At 41.4% G+C, this 23714-nt stretch overlaps 1 protein-coding gene across 1 annotated transcript in view; it reads left to right on the top strand.

Annotated features, from left to right (window-relative positions):
* WDR93 (WD repeat domain 93) overlaps window positions 1-23714 on the top strand; it is a 49392-nt gene that overhangs the window by 13386 nt on the left and 12292 nt on the right. Inside the window, exons 7-15 of the mRNA XM_060005428.1 lie at window positions 6828-6906; window positions 8906-9021; window positions 11822-11860; window positions 14796-14880; window positions 18380-18551; window positions 20180-20250; window positions 20824-20910; window positions 22193-22312; window positions 22643-22856. Of these exons, the coding sequence (XP_059861411.1) occupies window positions 6828-6906; window positions 8906-9021; window positions 11822-11860; window positions 14796-14880; window positions 18380-18551; window positions 20180-20250; window positions 20824-20910; window positions 22193-22312; window positions 22643-22856 (983 nt within the window). The remainder of the gene's footprint in view (window positions 1-6827; window positions 6907-8905; window positions 9022-11821; window positions 11861-14795; window positions 14881-18379; window positions 18552-20179; window positions 20251-20823; window positions 20911-22192; window positions 22313-22642; window positions 22857-23714) is intronic.

Here is a 23714-nt window from a genome sequence, read left to right as displayed (position 1 = left end):
ACAAAGACGTGAATGTTCACAGCAGCTTTCTTTGTAATAGGCAGAAACCAGAAATCACTCAACACCCATCAACAGGTGAATGGATAAGCAAATCATGGTACATACTGCTCAGCAGTAAAAAGGGTGCACGTAACAACATGGCTACATCTCAGAATAAATAGGCTGAGTGAAAGAAGAGAAACAAAAAACAATACATACATACTGTACAATTGCATTTATGTAAAATTCTAGAAAATACAAACTAATCTAGTGACAGGAAACACCAGTTTTTGCCTGGGGTGAGTTGGGAGAGGGGTGGAGGGAAAGCTTACAAAGGGGCAGGAGGAAACTTTTGGCAGTGGTGGATATGTCCACTTTCTTGATTGTGGTGCTGGTTTCAAGGGATATACATGTCTAAACTAATCAAACTGTATACTTCAAACATGCAGTTTATTATGTTATCACATCCCTAATAAAGCTGCTAAAAAATTTAAAACTTATGCTCATCAAAAGATGCTATTAGGGACTTCCCTGGTGGCACAGTGGTTAAGAATCCGTCTGCCAATGCAGGGTACACGGGTTTGAGCCCTGGTCCAGGAAGATCCCACATGCCGTGGAGCAACTAAGCCTGTGTGCCACACTACTGAGCCTGCATGCCACAACTACTGAAGCCCACGCGCCTAGAGCCCATGCTCCTCAACAAGAGAAGCCACTGCAATAAGAAGCCCACGCACACTAACAAAGAGTAGCCCCCGCTCACTGCAACTAGAGAAAGCCCACGTGCAGCAAGGAAGACCCAACACAGCCAAAATTTAATTAATTAATTTTTAAAAAGATGCTATTAGAGTTCTATCAGTATCAGCGGCAGAGAGCGGACCCCAGAGAGCTCTGAGAAACCCCACCGCCGCCCTGCCTAGTGGCCCTCACACCCCAGGAGGAACCACAGCTGTCACAGCCGGCCCCAGTCACCATGACCACAAGCCTGAGCAAGGAGGTGGAGACCCAGCAGCCCACAGCCCTCCACACTGCCCACACCTGCACCGCCCGTGCAAGGAGTTGCGCCTGCTGGTGGGGACAAGGAGATTATGGCAACAAAGGTTTGGGGAACAGTCAGATTGTTCCTGTGAACAACAGATAAGGTTTCACCACCAGTAAGGACACGAAGAGGTACTTGGACAACAGACTGCCATAAAGAAAAACCCAGGAAGTGCCTTTGCCGTGTAGGAGATAGACCGTGGAGTGTGATGTTGTTGAAGGAGAAAGGGTGCAGAGGCTGCCGATGTTATAGGCCCTGTATGATTCCAGTTACATGAAATTTAGGAACAGTTGAAACCAAGCTATGTTGGTGAGGAAGAGCAGAACGTTGGTTGCCTATAGAGGTGTAATTGACTGAAACAGGGCACTAAGGAACTTATACCTTGACTGTGTGTTAGTTACATGGATGTATACATATGTCCAAACCCATCAAGTTGTACATTTAATATCTGTGCCTTTAACTGTTTTTATTTATTTTATTTAACAAAGTACTTTATTCTTTTCTTAAAATTTATTTATTTTATTTATTAATTTTTGGCTGTGTTGGGTCTTTGTTGCTGCATGCAGGCTTTCTCTAGTTGCGGCAAGTGGGAGCTACTCTTTGTTGCAATGCGCGGGCTTCTCATTGCGGTGGCTTCTCTTGTTGCAGAGCACGGGCTCTAGGCGCGTGGGTTTCAGTAGTTGTGGCATGCAGGCTTCAGTAGTTGTGGCTCGTGGGCTCTAAAGGGCAGGCTCTGTAATTGTGGCGCATGGGCTTAGTTGCTCCGCGACATGTGGGATCTTCCCGGACCAGGGGTCGAACCTGTGTCCCCTGCATTGGCAGATGGGTTCTTAACCACTGTGCCACCAGGGAAGTCCCTTTAACTGTTTTTATTTTATTTTATTTTATTTTTATTTATTATTATTTTTTTTTTGCGGTACGCGGGCCTGTCACCGTTGTGGCCTCTCCTGTTGCGGAGCACAGGCTCCGGACGCGCAGGCTCAGCGGCCATGCCTCATGGGCCCAGCAGCTCCGCGGCATGCCCAGACCGGGGCACGAACCCGTGTCCCCTGCATCGGCAGGCGGACTCTCAACCACTGCGCCACCAGGGAAGCCCCAACTGTTTTTAAATTTTATGTAAAAAGAAATCTCTCTAAAAAAAATACAGGGAATACTCATCAACTGATTTTAGGAGACCAGCAAAACTGTGATATCCAAACTTGACAGGGACATTAAAAAAAAAGTAGTGTTGGTGGATTAGAACACACCAAAAGTGTTAAAAAAAAGTTAAGTCATTACATATTTTTTTAAGGACTTCATTATTACCTCTGGAAGTTGCTAGGGTACAAACTCAGTATTCTGAAAACTGATTAGGGAGAGCATCAGCATTTATCTTGACTTTCCCATATAGGCTGTATTTCAGGGTAATCAAATAGTTGATGATGGAAAAATGGAAAGATTTTCTTTATAGAAGAATTCTAACAAATGCAGAAGGAATGATAGAATTGGGGGATATCAGTTTTGTAGCCATTTTGCAGAGTAATGGTCTAGGTAACGACCATCAGTGCTGATGGGGGACTTTATAATTGATGAGCCAGGATGACATCTCTTGTCAATGATCACCATGAACATTATTAAAAGAAAGAACAGGGCTTCCCTGGTGGCGCAGTGGTTGAGAGTCCGCCTGCCGATGCAGGAGTTCGTGCCCCGGGTTCGTGCCCCGGTCCGGGAAGATCCCACATGCCGCGGAGCGGCTGGGCCCGTGAGCCATGGCCGCTGAGCCTGCGCATCCGGAGCCTGTTGCTCTGCAACGGGAGAGGCCACAACAGTGAGAGGCCCGCGTACCGCAAAAAAAAAAAAAAAAAAAAAGCAAAAGAAAGAACAGCTAGCTATTATGAGCCTCCTCATATGATGGCAGAGGGAGACACCAAACACCTGTGGAGTATTCTGGCCTTTTGTTTTAATTGAGCCTAAATCTAATCAAACCTCTAGAACTGGTTGCTGGTTTACAGGAAATACATGTAAACAATGCCATGGGATGCAATCAGTCCAATCCAGAAAGTGAAAAATTCCACAGGACAAATGAACTGGTTTATTCAATTAAAAAATGGTGAAAAGAAAAACAAATAGGGTAACAGTTATAAATTAAAAGTGACTTAAGAAAAAAAACAAGTGACTTAAGAGATAAATTAACGAAATATTGGGTTGGCCAAAAAGTTCATTTAGGTTTTTCGTAAGACGTTACAATAAACCCGAATGAACTTTTTGGCCAACTCAATACAATACATGGACTTCATTTGAATCCTGATTTCTCAGTTTTGATAGTGACTTTTTGAAAAAGATTTTTATTGGAGTATAGTTGATTTACAATGTTGTGTTAGTTTCAGGTGTACAGCAAAGTGAATCAGCTACACATGAATTCTGATTTGAACAAACCAGTTGTGGAGAGGTATTTATTAGATTGAGGAAATTTGAAAACAGACTGGATAGTAGGTGGTATTAAGGAACTAGGATTAATTAAATAGAAATATTTAATGAAGTTGGGAGACAATAAAACAAGATTTGTCATTTATTGATAACTGGTGAAGTTGAGTAATGGATACATAGGGTTCATTATACTATTTTTTGTCTTCATGTACATTTGAAATTTCTGTAACCTACAAATTGATATTAAAATACATAAATAAAAATATTTTAAAATGACCATATTACCCAAGGCAGTCTACAGATTCAATGCAATCCCTATCAAAATACCAATGGCATTTTTCACAGAACTAGAACAAATAATTTTAAAATTTGTATGGAAATACAAAAGACCCTGGATAGTCAAAGCAATTTAGAGAAAGAACAGAGCTGGAGGAATCACAATTCCTGACTTTAGACCATACTACAAAGCTACAGTAATCAAAATAGTAGGTATTGGCACAAAAACAGACACATAGATTAGTGGAACAGGATAGAAAACCCAGAAATAACCCATGCACGTATGCTCAATTAATCTATGATAAAGGAGGCAAGATTGTATAATGGAGGAAAGACAGTATCTTCAGTAAGTGGTGCTGGGAAAACTGGACAGCTACATATAAAGGAATGAAATTAGAACATTCTTTAATATAAAAAATTCTTTAATGTTCTAATGAAATTAGAACATTCTTCAATATAAAAAAATAAACTCAAAATGGATTAAAGACCTAAATGTAAGACCGGATATTATAAAACTCCTAGAGGAAAACATAGGCAGAACACTCTTTGACATAAATCGCAGCAATATTTATTTTGGATCTGTCTGCTGAGGTAATGGAAATAAAAGCAAAAATAAACAAATGGGACCTAATTAAACTTAAAGGCTTTTGCACAGTAAAGGAAACCATAAACAAAATGAAAAGAATGGGAGAAAATATTTGCAAATGATGCAACCAAGGGATTAATTTCCAAAATATATAAATAGCTCATACAACTCAACATCAAAAAGACAAACAACCTGATTTTAAAATGGGCAGAACAATTGAATAGACATTTTTCCAAAGAGGAAATGCAGATGGCCAACAAGCACATGAAAAGATGCTTAACGTCACTAATCATCGGAGAAATGCAAATCAAAACCACACAAAGATATCACCTCACACCTTTCAGAATGACTATTATCAAAAAGAACACAGGGACTTCCCTGGTGGTCCAGTGAGTAAGACTCTGCGCTCCCAATGCAGGGGGCCTGAGTTCAGTCCCTTGTTGGGGAACTAGATCCTGCATGCATGCCGCAACTAAGAAGTCCACATGCTGCAACTAAACATGCCACAACGAAAATCCTGTGTGCCGCAACTAAGACCCAGCACATCCAAAATAAATAAATATTAAAAAACCCCCGAAAAACAAAAGCCCTTAAAAACAAAAAAAGAACACAAACAACAAATGTTGGCGAGAGTGTAAAGAAAAGAGAACCCTCATACACTGTTGGTTGGAATGTAAATTAGTGGAGTGAATGTGGAAAACAGTGTGGAGGTTTCTCATAAAACTAAAAATAGAACTACTGTATGACCCAGCAATTCCACTCCTGGGTATATAATGGAAAAAAACCCAAAAACCCTAATTCGGAAAGATACATGCATCCCAATGTTCTTAGCAGCATTATTCACAATTGCCAAGATATAGAAGCAACCTACGAGTCCATCAACAGGTGAATGGATAAAGAAGACACACACACACACACACACACACACACACACACACATACACGCAGGAATACTACTAAGCCATAAAAAGAATGATATTTTGCCATTTGCAGCAACATGGATGGACTTGGAGGGTATTATGCTAAGTGAAAAAAGTCAGACAGAGAAATACAAATACTGTTTGATATCACTAATATGTGGAATCTAAAAAATATAACAAACCAGTAAATATAACAAAAAAGAAGCAGACTCACAATTATAGAGAACAAACTAACGCTTACCAGTGGGGAGAGGGAAGTGGGGAGGAGCAATATAGGGGTATGGGATTAAGAGGTACAAGCTATTACATATAAAATAAGCTACAAGGATATATTGTAAAATATGGGAAATATAGCCAGTATTTTATAATAACTATAGATGGAGCATAAACTTTTAAAATTGTTAATAACTATATTGTACGTCAAATATACTCCAATTTTTTAAGAAAGAAAGTGAGGGACTTCCCTGGTGGTCCAGTGGCTGAGACTCCGTGCTCCCAATGCAGGGGACCCGGGTTCAATCCCTGGTCAGGGAACTAGATCCCACATGCCACAACTAAGAGTTCACATGCAGCAACTAAAGATTCCATATGCCACAACTAAAGATCCTGCATGTCACAACTAAGACCTGGTGCAGCCAAATAAATAAATGAAATAAAAATAAAATGAAAGAAAAACAAAAATTAAAAATGTTTAAAACTCATTCTCCTTAAATAATTTAGGGGACTCACCAGCCTAATTTGTCTAGCCACCTTATGTTGCTAGTCTTAGAGCTCCTTAAAGGTATAGCACAACCGTACACATTGAGTCTTTTTCACCTGGCCCAAAGTTTGAGCAGGTTTCATTGTAGGGTTACATTCAGTCTCTACTTAATATGGACTGAATGTTTGTGTCTCCCTAAAATTCATGTTGAAATCCTAATCCCCAATGTGGGAGGTGATTAGGTCATGAGGGCAGAGTCCTCATAAATGGGATTAGGGCCCTTATAAGACCAAGAGAGCTCCCTCAACCCTTCCACCACATGAGGACATAGCCACAGGTGGCAGGTGGTCTATGAGCCAGGAAGCTAGGTCTTACCAGACACTGAAACTGCCAGAAATCCTTGGAAATCTTGGATTCCCAACCTCCAGGACTATGAGAAATAAATGTTAATTGTTTATGAGCCACCCAGTCTATGGTATTTTGTTTTAGCAGCCCAATCAGACTATGACACTACAGTAGCCTAGACAGAGCCTTTTTTCAAGCAACTTACCAGAGTTTTCAGTGTCATGTAGAACATGTTTCAGCTCATTTTGAATACCTGAGTGGTGGCATAGGTCTGTAGGGTTTGCAAACCTGACAAGGAGATCAGATAGTATGAAATCACTACAAATCATCAGGAGTACTTAAGAAACCAGGAAATAAGTCCCAAACCCTTTAGACAGAAAGCTGAGTTCCACTTCTTTACTTACAATCTTGTCTAATTCCTGTGCAAAAATGGAAAGTTTGAAGCAGTTTGAGGCATCTTTTTATGCCTCAAGTTTTAAAAGGATTTATTTCCCTGGTGTGAACTACAAAAAGCCCTGAAATACATTCTCTTCTGTCATCAGGCTGAACTTCCTCTCTCAGTATCTCTCTTCCTTTCAGGATGATACCAGCAAGCAAACCACCTGTATAAAGATGGAGATTTCTGAAGGAGGGGACTTTGCAGCCTTCCTCCTACAAGGTAAGATTAACCAAAGGCTCTTAAGAAGATTCAGATTTGCAATCTCTTCCAGATAATCACTTTTCTCCAAAACCTTTTAAACTTCATTTATTTATTTATTTAGGCTATGCGGGGGGTGGGGGTCTTACTTGCAGCATGCGGGATCTTTGTTGCGGAATGTGGGTTTCTTAGTTGTGGCATGTGGACTCTTAGTTGCAGCATGCGGGATCTAATTCCCTGACCAGTCATCGAACCTGGGCCTCCTGCATTGGGAGCACGGAGTCTTACCCACTGCACCACCAGTGAAGTCCCAAACATTTTATTTAGAAATAATTTACAGAAGAGTTGCAAAGATAGGACAGAGTTCCCTTATACCCTTCACCCAGTTTCTCTAATGCCAACATTTAACAAAACCATGGTACAGTTGTCAAAATTAAGCAAATAACATTGGTATAATACTATTAACTACAGTTTTTTTTCACGTTTTGCCAGTTTTTCTTCTAATTTTTTTGCTCCAAGGTGCAATCCAGGATATCATATTGCATTTAGTCATCGTCATATTATCTATATCTATTTGTGATGTCTTGACCTTGCCTTGTTTTTCATGACCTTGACACTTTTGAAGAGTACCAGTCAGATATTTTGTGCAATGTCCCTGAATTTCAGTTTGTCTGAATTTTTTCTCATGATTCAACCAGGGTTAAGGATTTGGGGTAAAGTCCCACAAAGGAACTTTTTGTTGTATTATATCAGGGGTGTATGTGATAGCACTACTGCTGATGTTAACCTTGATCATTTAGTTAAAGTGATCTGCCAGTTTCCTCCACAGTTGAGCTACTGTTTTTCCCTTTCCATACTCTAAGTCCAGACCACACTCAAGGGGAGAGGATGTAAACACCATTTCCTGGTTGTAGGAGGATCAAAGAATTTTGAGACATGTTGAAATCTCCACAGTGATTGATAAAAAACTGGGGGGAGATACTTTGAGACTATGCCCAGCATTAAAGTTTAGTCTCTAAACTTTAGTCTCTAAGGAGACTATTGTCTCCTTAAAGTTTTGCCCACCATTTTTAGCATTCAATGTTGGATCTTGCCTCTTGCATTTATTCCTGTGGTGATAGAACATATTTTATTCAAATGATTGTTAGCTTGATTTTTAATTTTTAAATATTTAGACATGCAGTATGGGCCTCCATGTATATTCTTGCCCCAGGCCTCTCATATGTTAGGTGCTAGAGAAAGACACATATTTTATAATGCTTTATGCATCACAAGAAACTTATATACTATCTGTAGTATTTTCCTAGGGCTGCCGTAACAAAGTACCACAAACTGGGTGGCCTAAAATAACAGGTATTTTGTCTCTCACAGCTCTGGAGGCCGGAAGTCTGAAATCAACGTGTCTATATAGATTACTTTTTTAAGGAAACATTTAGCCAGAATCCCATCATAGGAAAGTAACTTTTCCCAGGTTGGCAGGAGTTCAGTATAGAAGCTGAGCATGTTTCTTTGATGAGATAGTCTCACAACCACCCCATGGGTTGTCATCTCCTCAAATATTGGTCAGAAGAATTCTCTGGGGCATCTCTCACAATTCTAACCCTTTCTCAGCCATACCCCTCTCAGTTATTGATTCTATATATGCCATTTTCCTCCCCAGACGGGAATAGCTGTGAGACAAAACATCAGTGGAATTTACCATTGGAAGCTAGAAAACACAGAGACCAGGCAGCACAGACAGTTTGGTTAAAAACTGTTACCTCAGTGCTGTGAGTGAGAGGCCCGTTTCCTTTAGAGGCAGTGGCCTGAGGAGAGGAGCTCTGCAGCTCTCTGTGAGTGAGGACTGGCAATAACCATTGCAGAACTACATCTCCTTCCGTTTGTCAAAGTTGCTGTTCTGAGGGTGCCTGCTGGTCTCTGTGCCAACCTTCACAGAGGTTCTGTGAAGACGGGCCGTTTCTCAGGGGAAACTTGTTGCCTGCTTGCAGTTGCTCAATGGTTCCTTGGTTTCCTAATGCAGGAGCTGGGGATATTTGGCTGGATGTGTATAAATTGCCTAAGGAGTCTTGGCTCAAGGAAGTGGAGCACCCCCAACTCACCATAAATCCAAAGAAAAAAGTCAGACAGCTGCAACTGGTAGGCAACATCCCTGTTTTCAACTGATATGTTTCTCCCTACCCTTGACCCACATCTAGCCTAACTCCTCCTTGCAATTTCAAGATGAAGGAGGCCTTCTAGAGGCCATAAGAGAGGACAAGATGCACACTGGCCCATGTCTCTCAAATCAATTTGCTGTGGTTAAAATAAGATGTTAAAAAGCAGAGGTGTCATTGTATATATGTACCACATCTTCTTTATCCATTCATCTATCGTTGGACATTTAGGTTGGTTCCATGTCCTGGCTATTGTAAATAGTGCTGCAATGAACATTGGGGTGCATGTGTCCTTTTGAATTATGGTTTTCTCAGGGTATATGCCCAATAGTGGGAATGCTGGGTCGTATGGTAGTTCTATTTTTAGTTTTTTAAGGAACCTCCTTACTGTTCTCCACAGTGGCTGCATCAATTTACATTCCCACCAACAGTGCAAGAGGGTTCCCTTTTCTCCATACCCTTTCCAGCATTTATTGTTTGTAGATTTAAATGGGTGGGATGGTGGGGAGGGGGGAGAGAGGGAGGTCCAAGAGGGAGGGGATATAGATATGCATATAGCTGATTCACTTCATTGTACAGCAGAAACTAACACAACATTGTAACGCAATTTTACTTCTATATACATATATATATATATATATATATATATATATATATATATATATATATATATATATTTGGGAAAAAAAGCAGAGGTGTTGGAATCCGGTATCTCTCTCATCTAGGTGTTGCCTCTCCACCAAGAGCACTCCCAGGCATTTCTCTGGAAGTGTGTCTTTTTTTTTTGACTCTAATAGATATATTTTTTTCCCTCCTGGGTTGAAATAATCCTTTCATGTCTCCCATTCCACTAAATTCCCCAGATTATGGTATAAAAGCGTTATTCTAAATATACAGTAAGTCCCCTACATACAAACCTTCAAGTTTTGAACTTTCAAAGATGCAAACGTGCCTTCACATGTCTGGTGTACATTGTCACATGCGTGCATCCTCTACAAGTGTTTGTGCTTTTGTGTACTTTACTGTACAGTACTGTATACAGTAGTACAGTATCTTTATTTCAAGCCCAGAATGTCCAGAAGCAAGAGTAAAAGCAGAGGAGATGTAGCCAGTACTACTGTACTTTTCAAGGTACTGTACTGTAAGATTAAAAATGTTTTCTTTATTTTTTGTGTTTCTTTTTTATGTATTAGTTGTGTGAAAAGTGTTATAAACCTATACAGTGCATTACTATATAGCCAATTGTGTTAGTTGGGTACCTAGGCTAACTTTGTTGGACTTAACGAACAAATTGGACTTACGAACATGCTTTCAGAATGTAACTCGTTTGTGTGTAGGAGACTCACTATATAGGAATACATGCATTCTTCATTTATTCTTAGAAGGTAGGAACTCTACCATTTCAGTTTAATTATATGTGATCCCTGGGCTTCATGCCATCTCTTTAAAATATAGTTTTTCAGTAAATATTATTTTAAGATGTAATTTTCTTTTTTTCCATTTTGGCTGCATTGGGTCTTCATTGCTGCGCATGGGCTTTCTCTAGTTGTGGCAAGTGGGCTCTACTCTTAGTTGCAGTGCACGGGTTTCTCATTGCGGTGGCTTTTCTTGTTGTGGAGCATGGGCTCTAGGCGCATGGGCTTCAGTAGTTGCAGCACGCGGGCTCAGTAGTTGTGGTTTGCGGGCTCTAGAGTGCAGGCTCAGTAGTTGTGGTGCACGGGCTTAGTTGCTCCGCAGCATGTGGGATCTTCCCAGACCAGGGCTCGAACCCGTGTCCCCTGCATTGGCAGGCGGATTCTTAACCACTGTGCCACAAGGGAAGTCCCTAATACAAAATTTTCTCATCTATCTGATGTGCACTTATTTTTTTAATCAACAACAACAAATATTCATTGAGCATGCCTTTAAAACATACTGTATTAGGTGCTAAAGAATTAGTGAAATTATTAATATAGAAGACCAAGATTGAGACTCAGTGATGCCGAGCTCATTGAGTGGCTGTGAATAAATGCCTTTTCTCTCCAGTGAATGTCTTCATAGCAGGGTGTGATTTTGTATCCCTGGGAGAGTTACTGGCCCAGAGACCTTCCTCCTCTAAACTCTTACAGAATTTATTCTCTATACCTCTCTTTGACACTTCTCACATACTATCTGGTTGTACATGGAAGTCCTTTTCTCCTAACTAGATGATAAATTTCTAGGTTGTTAAGACCATAGCTTCTGCTTCTTTTTATCATCCAACCCCATGGTATCCTATTGGTGCCCAACAGATACATTTTTTGAGGGATTAATTTATTATCCAAGTGGGAGAAGCACCTTGGAATGGGGGTGGTTTCTCGCCATAATTCACTGTTTCTATACACTGAGAAGCAATCAACGAATGCCAGTTACAGTGGTAATTCGTGTCCTATGAATTGTATTTAGAGTTACTTAAATATAATTGTCAACATCACTGATATATTTTGCCAATCAGACATATTCGCTTCAACTTAGATTTTTGTAAGTCTCCTAATTGATCTCCTCCCCTCTACTCATATTTCCTCTTAACGTCACTAATGATTTCTTGTTTCCCCAAATACATTTTAAGATCCTAGAGGACAAGTATCATGTGTTAAAATCCGCAGGCCAGAAGACCACACAAATATTGGTCCTCCATGTCTACAGGATGAGTTCACATCTCACGAAAATAATTGGGGGGAAGAAAGAGCATCTCAAAGGATTGAAGGAAGAAGGAAAACATATAGCAAACCTATTGTGAATTAATTTCTCATTTTTCTCTTCAGAACACTCTTGATCCCATGACTGCAGATAATTTAGAAATGGTAAGAAACTTTAAAGAAAATCTCCAAAGAGATTTAAGTTACGTGTTAGAATTTTTATTTTGATTTGAAATTTACCTTAAATATCAAATATACTAATAAAATGTTCTACCAGGGCACTATTTTCAGAATCTCTGTGACTTAATCTTGTGCCTCATTCCCTTGAAGATGGCCCCCTATCCTTGAGGATAATTGACCCAAGTCATTTGTTCAGAGATGGGTTTCCCTGAAGGTAAAGGAGGTTAAATTTCAGGGCCCCTCACTTGTATGGCCCCTTCCAAGGCCATAGGAGGGGCCCTAGCAGTATGTTCACATGACCACATACTTTTGTAAAATTGGAAAAAGTAACATGTTTTAACCGTAATCACTTAAGACCACCATCTCTTCTCACTCAAACTTCCCCTCTGTCACAATTTCCCCCAGATTGAGTGGTATTAGGGTGGTCATGGGCACTTTGTGTTCAAACTTTTGTGTTCTCTTTCTTACAAAGACCCCGAAATCATATACACTTCAGGCCTCATGAAATCCAATTTGCCCCTGCCAAAGTAACAGCCCAATCCACCAAACTGAGGGATTTTTTTTTTGGTGTTGGAGGTTGTCTTTGTATTGGGATACCGTAGAGAACAGAGTGGCTTCCTTGGAGCTTCCTGGCTCTCCCTCTGAGGCAGAGAGCATACCATACTTTCCAGAGGCTTAGCTCTTGGGATTCTGGCCTATCAGAAGGGCAGTGGTGAACTTCCAAATGGAAGTCTCTTTCTAGAGTCCTTTCCTTTTTCCCTTCTAAAATTACATTATGTTTCAAATTATACAAATAATATGTGAACACATCACTCTGGAAAAAGCCAAGTAATTCAGATAGAGCAGCCCTCTCCAGAGGTTATCACCATTATTATCTTGGTGTGTGTTTTCTAGGACTTTAGTGTATATTTTTATTCTGGTATCAGTTTATTTAGAAAAATATAGTTTCATTTTATGGGAATTTTCTTCTATATAAGTGGCATTATACTATATATATTTTCTTACAAATTTGCATTTTTATACTAATCAACTTATTGGCAAAGTTTTGCAATGTCCGATAAACCTACCTTGTTCTTTTGACATCCTGTGTACTATTCCTATTAAGGATGTACCATAGTTTATTTGGCTGTTTGTCCATTGAGGGTGGCTTTTATATAATGCAATGAAAATCTTTGTAAATTCTTCTTTGTATACCCGAGTGCTTCTGAAGGATATATGCGTTTTTAATTTAATGTAGATACTGTTAAATTGTCGTCCAAAAATGGCATGACAATTTACATTTAATCAGTAATTCTCCACAGCCTCGATAAATTTGATATTAATTTTTTGTGTGTGCAAACTGATGGAACAAAATGGCATCTCGTGTTAATTTTCATTAATCTCATATTTTTATTGGCTATTGAGGTTTTATCTTCTGTGAATTGCCTGTGAATTCTTTGCCTATTATATGTTTTCTTGCACTCTGTTGATTCCCTTTTTACTTTGCTTATGTGCCTTTTTGTTATAAAGAAGTTTTAGATTTTGATATAATCAGAATTTTTAATCTTTTCTTTATAGCCATTGCACTTAAGAAGGCTTTCTCTATCTCAAGGTTATAAATAAATTCTCCTGTGTTTTCTTCTAATACTCTTCATAGTTTTTTTTTTTTTTTTGGACATTTCACTCTTTTATACACATGGGAGTTTCTTTTGTGAATGGAGCAAGGAAGAGATCAACTTTTATCTATTCTTTTAAAATAGCAATTGCCACACAAATATTTTTGAGTAATCCTTCTTTTCCCATTTGTTTCCTGACCTTATCATTCATATGTACGACCTTTATCATTCCTATGTCCTTGCCTACACCAAGACCTTATGAACTTTGAAGAATGACACAGGCATTTAGTGCTACAAACTTATATCTAAGTACTGCTTTAGCTGCTTCCTTTAAATTTTGATATGTTATATTCTCATTTTTGAAAATACTTCAAAATACTTCCTAATTTGCTTTTTTATATCTTTTTTGACCAGTGGATTATTTAGAAGCATGTTATTTAGTGTCCAAATACTTGAGATGTTCCAGACATCTTTCTTTTCCTTTTATTGGTTTCTAACTTAATTCCATTGTGATCAGAGAACATACTTCATATAATTTGAAACCTTTCAAATTTATTAAGACTTGTTTTATGCCCAGAATATGGTTTATCCTGGTAAGTGTTCTATGTGCACTTGAAAAGCATGTGTATTCTTGTTGTTGTTGGTCCAAGTTATTCAAGTCTTCTATATCCTCACTGCTTTCCTTTCTGCATTCTTACTGATTTTCTGTCTACTTATTCTATCAATTATTGAGAGAAGAGTGTTGAAATCTGTGAGATTGTAGATTTATTTATTTCTGCTTTCACACCTAAGAATTTTTGCTTCCTGTATTTTGAAGCTCTGCTATTAGGTGCCTAAACATTTAGAATTTTATGTCCCCTTGAGAATTGACCGTTTTTTCATTATTCAATGACTCTTTGATCACTGGTAATATTCTTTGCTCTGAAATCTATTATGTCAGATATTAATACAGCCACCCCAGCTTTCTTTTGATCAGTTTACAAGATGTATCTTTTTTCTATACTTTTAATATATTGGTGTCTTTTTTTTTATTCGTGTCTTTATATTTAAAATGAGTTTCTTTTTGACAGCATATCGTTGGGTCTTGCCTTTTTATACAATCTGTCAATCTCTACCTTTTAATTGGGGTGTTTAGGCCATTTATATTAATGTGATTATTGATATGTTTAGGTTTAAATCTACCACTTTGCTATTTACTTTCTATTTGTCCCACCTGTTTTTCTTCCTTATTCCTCTTTTTCTGCCTTCTTTTGAAATGAGTGTTTTTAATGATACAGTTTTATCTCCTTTGTTGGCTTACTAGCTGTGCCTTTTCTTTACTGTAGGATATAAACATTTATTTTAGAGGAGATGCTAAATTGAGTGTTCCAGTTTACATAATGAAAATCAAACCACCCAAACCAGTTGCAGGTAGGTATAACTCAATGAATACTTTCTTTCCTTTTGCCATTGCTTTATTAGTTTTTTCATTCTCTGCCTTTCTCCACATTTCCCATCTTTTCCATTTATTGGCAGCAATATCTAATTTTTTAATTCATAAGCTCTGAGACCTAAAGATTAAAAATATAAATGTTACAAGGATACAGTTAACTAACAGAATTGGGATATCAGGAAAGAGACATCTTTCCCAAGTGCTAGTGGAGTTCATTCATTCCTACATTCCTGTGTTAGTTCATTCATCAGTGCCGATACTGCACCAAGCACAAAGATGAGTAAGACACATCTCCGGTGCTCTAAAAGCTGCTAGTGTACCAAGGGAGAATAGGAGGAAACCACCATAGTAGGATATGATAAGTGCAACAATGGGGAACATCCAGGGCCATGAAAACATAGAGGAAGGAGTAACTAACTCCGCCCAGGGAATAGGCAGAGGCTTTATCAGAAGAAGGGACATTTGGGAAGGTTTTGAAGAATAAGTGGGAGCTGGTTAAGAGGAGCAGGGGGGAAGTCCACTGTAGACACGGGACATAGAGTCTATCCTCTCAATATTCACATATTCAAAGATATACCTATATACCTACACACATATATTCAAAGATATACCTACAAGAATGTTCACTGCAGTGCTATTTATAGAGGCAAAAGACTGGTTAGATAAATCTGGTACACTCAGAACACTTTACAACCATTAAAAACAAAGAGAGAAATGCAAAACACCAAGGGTAGCCAATTCACTCTTATAAAAGAACATGGTGATATGATTTGCTCCATCAAGATTTATTATAAAGCCACAGTAATTAAGACAAGGTAGAAAAAGAGATGAGTGAATAATAGAAATATATATAAAATACAGAAATATAAATAGATAGAAATAGTAGATAGAAAAATAGATTAATAAAACAGGATAGAGAGGCCAGGACAAACTTAAGCATAAATGGACACTTGATACCTGACGGAGGTGGTGCTACAGAGTAGTGAATGGTCATTTCAGTAAATGACGCTGGTTGTCCATATGGAAACAAAAGTGAATATTGACCCCTGCCTCACATGATATACAAAATGAAATTCCAGATGAATCACAGAAGTAAATATGAAAGACAAAGCAATAAAACTTTTAGAAAATAAGTCAATATCTTTATGACCTCTGGGTAAGGAAAGACTTTTTAAACAAAACTCAAATACTTATATATAATAAAAGTTGATAAGTTTGATTACATTAAAACTGAGGACTTATAATCATCCAAAGACATCATTAAGAGCATGAAAGAACAAATCATGTATTGGGAGAGAAGATATTTGCAAAACACTTAAAACTTATGAATGGTCCACATCCAGACTATATAAAGAATTCCTACAAATTGTTAGGAAAAAGACAGATCATTCAGCATAAAACAGGCAGGAGATTATTCAAATGGCCAACAAACATATACGAAGGTGCTCAACATAATTAGTTATCAGGGAAATGCAAATTAAAACCATAATGAGATACCACTCCACACCCACCAGGATGGCTAAAATTAAAAGAGATTGATCATACCAAGTTGGTAAGGATGTGGAATAATCAGACCTCCCATAGATTACAGTTAGCAATGAAAGTCAGTACAACCACCTTGGAAAACAGTTTAGCATTATCTGGTAATGTTGAAGATAAGTTATATCCTATGACCCAGCATTTACGCTCCTAGGTAGGGCGACCAAGAATATCACTTTGCCTGGGACTAAGGGGTTTCCCGGGATGTGAGGCCTTTGGTGCTAAAACTGGGAAACTCCTGCACAAACCAGAATAAGTTGGTCACCCTACTTCTAGGTGTATACCTGATAGGCCTGCAAGTAAATGTGCACAAGGAGGCATGTACAAGAATGATAATAATGACATGATTTCCAATAGCCCCAAACCATGAAACAACCGAAATAGCCATCAATAAAAGAACAGATAAATAAACTTTAGTTCACTCAATGGAATATTATACAGCAATGAAAATGAACAAACTACAGCTATACACAGCAAAATGGATAAATCTCACAAACAATATTAAGCAAAAGAGGGCACATATAGAGTTAACACTGTGTAATTCCATTGTGTACAGCTCAAAAGCAGGCAAAACAAAGCTGTAGTGTTTAGATGCATATTTAGGTAGCAAAAGTAAAATAAATGTCATGAACTGATTACATAAAAGCCAAGACAATGGTTGCCGCTCTTCCCAGGGGGTTATGACTGGAGAAGGGCCCTTGGAAAGCTTTTAGGGAGGGGGGATAATCTGTTTCTTGACCTCAGTAGAGACAGATGTTTGCTTTATAATAATTTATTAAGACATATTTTTATGCTCTTTTCTGAATGTGTTATATTTCACAACGAGAAAAAGGTTTACTAAATGAAAATAAGCAACGAACAACGAAGAAGATCTATAGTACTGAAATGAAGAGATCTCCCAAGACATTTTGTTAAGTCAAAATGCAAGGGTTCTAGTGTATGACAGCAATTCTCAAACTTTAGCTGGATCAGACTCACTTGGAGGACTTGTTAAAACCCAAATTGCTGGGCCCCACCCACCGAGTTTCTGTTTCAGTAGGTCTGGGGTGGGGCTTGAGAACCTTCATTTCTAACCCTGCCAGATTCCTGCTGATCTGGGACCACATTCTGAGAACTGCTAGTTGATATATGCTATCATTTGTTTATAAAATATATACAAATGTACATGAAATACAAATTAAAAATATAATATAATACTGTATATATTATATAATATAATAATACATTGCCATCTCGAAGGGGCCTCTTTCTAGAAATTGATGCAAGAAACTGATAACAATGGTTGCCTCTGGGGAAGGAGACCTGGGGCACAGTGAGACCTCCTGGGCAACTTGAGGGACCTGGGCACTTTCAGAAGTTCTGAAAGTTGGGCTGTGAACCCAGAAAATAAATCACTTATTTTTACTGTGAATTTAGGAGCAGATGAAAAAGAAGGAAATGCAAGGTCACTGGGAAGGAGAGTGATAAGAAAAGTGATTGGCAGAGAAAGGATATTTTTTTAAAGGAAGGTAGTTGGATAAATGTAAGCACAGGAAGACGCTGGGACTGTCGAATGTAGGTCCTCAGCAGCCGCTGAATAGCACAAGTAACGGCAGATTTGGGGCCTTGCTGAGCTGGGAGACGGCAACAGTGATCTAAGGCCTCTAGTGACTCGTGAACATGTCCTTGGCCTCTGGAGATTCTGTAGTCTGGAAACAGGAAATGGCGGCGGGATGGAGATGGAGAAGTGGGAGGAGGAGAGCAGCTGCCCTTTGCCTGTGCTCCGTGAGCTGGTGGAGTAGGAGAGGCTGGGAAGAGGACTGAACACCTGGGCAAAGCAAGAACAGATTTCTGAGGACGAGGGATTCTGCAGGAAATTGGGAAGCATGGAGGAGAAGGGGGAAATCAGGAAGGAGGAAGTCAGATGGTTTGACCAATTCTGGAATATTTTCAACCTAGGTACCACATTTAAAAGCCCCCTGGAAGTCTTTGCAAAGATAGAGGATTGCTGTGGGCTGGGCTCTGGGCAGAATCACTTCATCAAGGACAGTCAGTGGGAGCGGCAGGCGGCAATCTTCAACGACACCTTCAGGAAGTACCTGGATGGGGAGTGGGAGGAGGAGCTGCTCAGGTGAGCCATGGAGGGGCCCGGCTAGAATGCCTCCGCCCTGGGAGCTTCTCCTCCCTGGGCGCACGCAGGAATCAGCCCAAGGACCTGAATTAATTCAAGGTCCCAAAGCTCTCAATGGTTTGGGGGACTTTTCTGAGTGTCTTTTGAAAAGTTGTATGGAGGGACTTCCCTGGTGGTGCAGCAGTTGAGAATCTGCCTGCCAATGCAGGGGACACGGGTTCGAGCCCTGGGCCGGCCGGGAGGACCCCACATGCTGCGGAGCAACTAAGCCCGTGCGCCACAACTAGAGAGCTCACACACGTGGAGCCCATGCTCCGCAACAAGAGAAGCCACCGCAATGAGAAGCCTGCACACCACAATGAAGAACAACCCCCGCTCACCGCAACTAGAGAAAGCCCGCGCACAGCAACGAAGACCCAACGCAGCCATAAATACGTTAATTAAATTTTTTTAAAAAAGAAAAAATTCCTTAGAAAAAAGTTGTATGGAGATTGTTTAAATATAGCTCAAACAAAGGCTGATAACAGATTTTAAAGAAGGCATAGACATCTATGGAGATGAGAAGTAGAGTTTATTTTAGAATTTTTTTTTTTTTTTGGCCACACCACGTGGCTGGCAGGATGTCAGTTCCTTGACCAGGTATTGAACCCGGGCCACGGCAGTGAAGGCACCGAATCCTAACCACTGGACCACCAGGGAACTCCCTATTTTATAATTTTTTGTATGATAGCGTCTCCTTAAAAAAAATTGTTTTCCTGATTATCTAGACAGCACAGATGATCCTCAAGAGGGAAATAAAAGTCACCACTATTAATATTTTAATATTTGCATCCAGTCTTTCTAAATGTAATACATTAATGTGTAGTTATTAAAATGTTACTTTCTAATCTCGGTCAGCAGGTAGGCCTCAGTGATTGTAAAAACTGAGCCCAAGTCCTTGAAGTATCTGGTGGAGCAGGTTCAGGAACCAGCTCTCCTCACAGCTACTGTGGGTCTCAGGGATGTCCTTGCTTCACGTGGGAAGTGAAACCTCTCATCTTGCCGTCAAGTGGGCCTTGAATTTTCTCACTTCACACAAAGTCCCAGGACTAGGCCCTAACAGAAACTACCTGAGGCCTGAACTGGAACCCAGTAAGGTTCAGTGCTGTGCTGCCCAGCAAGGTATTTAGGAATTTTGCAAGCCAGTCATTAAACCACTGGTAACTGTCCATAGTGGGAATATTTATACCACAAAAAGCTACGAACCCTATAAATCAGGAAATCAGGGTTTTTTTGGTTTTTTTTAAGAGTGCCAACTTATCAGCACACCACTGGTTGTACTGCTCCCAGGATAGGAGCATTTATGCACTTCACCCAAGTCTGGCATTAAGGGATCTTCCCCAAGATCCCTTGGGGAAGGGATCTGCCCACGCTGGGTGCTGTTCCCGGCCTGGGAATAACTTCCGCCGCTCTACCTACCCTGCCCTCACCAGGACCAGCACATAGAATGTGATTTGCCTCATGGCCCTGAACTCCTGGGAAGGTCCATCTGAACTACCCATTTCTGGTCTTACTACCAAGACTCTGCCAGCATTTCTCCTTGCCAAGGAGTCTGCCATGGCTCTGACCAGTGTCTCTTTCTTTCCCAGTATGGCCACGTTCCACTTCCTCCTTCCTAGCTGCATAATTGCAATGCCAGTGGAAGTTAAGAGCCCCCCAGGTAAATGAACGTGAAGCAGGTTGTCAGCTTGGGGGAATGCTTGGCAAGCCCTCCTAGAGAAGTTCTGCACAGCACACCCTGCCTGCTGGGAGGGAATGAGGTGGAAAGTCGGCTGCCAGCTGCAGCTTAATGGTTTCTGGTTGGACCTGTGACCCCTGAGCCCAGATTCCCTGATATGGAGGCTGGCACTGTCTTCAGGGAGTGAGCTGCCACAGAGGACAGTGTGCACACACGTCCTGCCAGGCTGCTTCTGGATATGGATTCCTTTTGTAGAAAATGTTATTTAAAACACTGACAGCCAAGTGGACATGAATTATCTAGGAGATGTGAAAGCAGCTGAGGGACAGTTGTGACCATCCTCCCTGCACTCCCTGCACAGGAAGGCGACTTGGCCCTAGGAACAGCCCTCCTGGGGGGTGCCCAGACCCTCATCTGGAAGCTCACCCTTCAGTTGGGTGCTGCCCATTAGAATGAACCATTTCAAACTGACTTCCTCTTGGGCAAATCCCTTCACACAAACCAAAGGCCACCCACACTCCTTATGTAATGCTCATTTCCTCTCTTCTTTCCCAGGGGTAGCCTGTGTCATTGGCGTACACTGGACTGGAAGTCACAACTTCTTCCTCTATTCACTTAACCGAACGCTGAAGGATAAAGTTGGTACTTTACTGCCGAGATGGGAGTGGCCTAAGCTCAGGGCTCTGAGAACATGTCCTTCTTCAGCTTAGCTGAGAGCACGTGACTGACACAGCAGCGTGGCTTTAGGGGACCAGAGCTGTGCAGGCAGAGTGGGTGGCTTGGCAGCTGTCATGTGACCCCAAGGCTCTGTCTCTGAACTGTCATGTTTCTTAAAGATGACAGGTCCATAGGGACAGAGCCCCATCAGGTCCACAGGGCTCCTTAGACAACGAAGGTAAAAAGAAGGTGGGCTTGGCACCAGAGGGCCCGTCCCAGCACAACTATCTGCGAACTGTGTAGTCTCAGGCCAGTCACTTCACACCCCAATCCCATTTTCTCATCCAAAACAGAAAACTACTCAATTACACCATTGTTATCCACTGCATGCATTTGTTGTGAATAGCAAAGTTCAGAGTTTCTGTATGTGAAAGCTCTTTGAAATCGAAAGGCACTTAGGAAATATGGGTGGTGGTGGTTTGTTTTTTACAAACTCATGGAAGCAGTTACATGAGCAAGTTCACTTTTGTGAGAATTCCTTGAACTACAACACTATGTTGTACTTCAGAGTTATATCTCAGAAGTAAAGTTTAAAAACTCACAAGGGGGCTTCCCTGGTGGTGCAGTGGTTGAGAGTCCGCCTGCCGATGCAGGGGACACAGGTTCGTGCCCCGGTCCGGGAAGATCCCACATGCCGCGGAGCGGCTGGGCCCGTGAGCCATGGCCGCTGAGCCTGCACGTCCAGAGCCTGTGCTCCACAACGGGAGAGGCCACAACAGTGAGAGGCCCGCGTACCACACAAAAAAACAAAAAACAAAAAACAAAAAAAAACTCACAAGGGAAGAATTTCTTTCCTTCCATCCCTCTCCCAGGCAACCTGGCTTCTCATCTCAACTTCTGTACTGACCAGGCTTATATGACCTTGGGCAAGTCACTTACTTCTCTGCTTCAGTCTCCTCATCTGTAAGACAGGGGTACTAACAGGACCCACCTCATAGGATCCTTGTGAGAATTAAATGAAATGATGCATTAAAGTGCCTACCACGCTGTTTAGCACCTAGTAAGTACTCAATGTCAGCTGTAGTATAATAATGGTGTAACTCGTTGTTATATATATTATCCTGAGGAAGGAGACAGCATTGCACAGAGAGGAGAGAGATGGTGAGTCCAGACAGGCAGACTAGTCTGGGTCTCATGTTGTCCAGGTGGAGGTGATGGGTGGGGCGGGGTCCGGGGGCAGCCTGGTGAGTGGTGTCCTCCCCACTAGATCCCGAGGGCGTGTGGCCCTGTGCTGCACCCATTGCGGTGTCTCAGCTCAGCTGCTGCTGCTCCTACCTGGTGCTGGCCTGCGAGGATGGTGTGCTCACACTGTGGGACCTAGCCAAAGGTGAGCCCCACCGCTGCCTAATACCGCCGTCCCTCTGATACACATTTGATGGCTAGAGTCAGTACCTGGCTGCGTTGTAGCTTCCTTCCCTCCGCTCCAGTGCTGACCCTGCCCCCCTCCATGGGTCTGGTTCCCCCAAATACTTAGAAGGGGTCCCCCTGAAGGGGGCTCCCCTTGGACATTGGGGTTTCTTGCCTTCACCCTCGGGGGATGCTCATTGCTTGGTTTTGCCCTCACGTCCCTCACACTCTTGCTGGTCACAGACCCTGCGCCCATGGCTGCCTCCCTCTTCCCCCTTTTCTGACCTGCTTGTGCCGTTACTTTCTCCAGGACTCTCTCTTGGGGTCATCGCTCTTCCTGAAAGATGTTTCTGCCAAAGCATTCACTTCCTGAAATACTTCTTAGTCCACGAAGGACAGAACATGTATCCCGAGGGGCCAGTGAAATCCCAAATGAAATGTGTGGTATTGTGTACAGATGCTTCTCTCCAACTGGTGGCAGCCACGGGGACCCAAGGACCCACCCTCAGTGTGCTGGTGGAGAGGTCAGTGGCTTGAGAGCAGGGTGGGTACATGATCTGCCAGACAGATGATGCCATTTAATGGTAAAAAACTGACAATCTCTCAGCCTAGAGTCCACTTTCTCTCTAGTCATCACTTTCCCAGTGAGCTTCTCAAGCTCACCAATGTCTTTTACATGTGGGTGTATATATATATAAATTGTATGATGGCACAAATGACATCTTTCATATCCCACATGACCAGGAAGAGGGTCATTTCTGCCAAAAGTTTTTTATCAGTTTCTCCAAGGGTCTCTCTCTCTCTTTTAAATTGTGAACTGTTTTATGCAGGCAAATGATCTGTACAATATGTGTGAGGGGGTGTATTTAGCATACGTATGGGGGAGGGTGAGAACTCCACTGTACCCATCACCGAGCTTAAGAAATAGATCATCACCAATTCAGTTAAGGCTCTCTGTGTGCTTCTCCCTGGTCACATCCTTCTCTCTCCTCCTCCAAGTTAACCACCTTTTAATTATCTATTGCTACGTATAACAAACCACTCCACAACTTAATGGCTTAAGAAAACAGTCAGCGTTTAGTCTCTGATGCAGTAGGTCAGCACTATGGGCTGGTCTCGCCTTGGCTCTCACAGGTGCCTTCGGGCAGCTGGCAGCTCGGTTAGGGGCTGGAAGTCTAAGCCGGCCTCACTCACGTACCAGGCAGTTGGCAGCTGTTGGCCGGGGCACTCTTCCTTTCGGCCTCTCCTGCAGGCCATCTCAGGCTCCGTCACCTGGTAGCCTGAGGGCTCCCACCTGCCAGCGAGGTTCACTGATGCTTTCCAAGCCTCTGACACTGGACAAAGCATGTCACCTGGCCACACCCACATTTAAGCAGCAGAAA

This window comes from Delphinus delphis, chromosome 2, assembly GCF_949987515.2.
Source record: "Delphinus delphis chromosome 2, mDelDel1.2, whole genome shotgun sequence".
In the NCBI taxonomy this organism is placed as follows: domain Eukaryota; kingdom Metazoa; phylum Chordata; class Mammalia; order Artiodactyla; family Delphinidae; genus Delphinus; species Delphinus delphis.
Note: the sequence above shows the minus strand (reverse complement) of the source record. Positions and strands in the feature narration are given on the sequence as shown.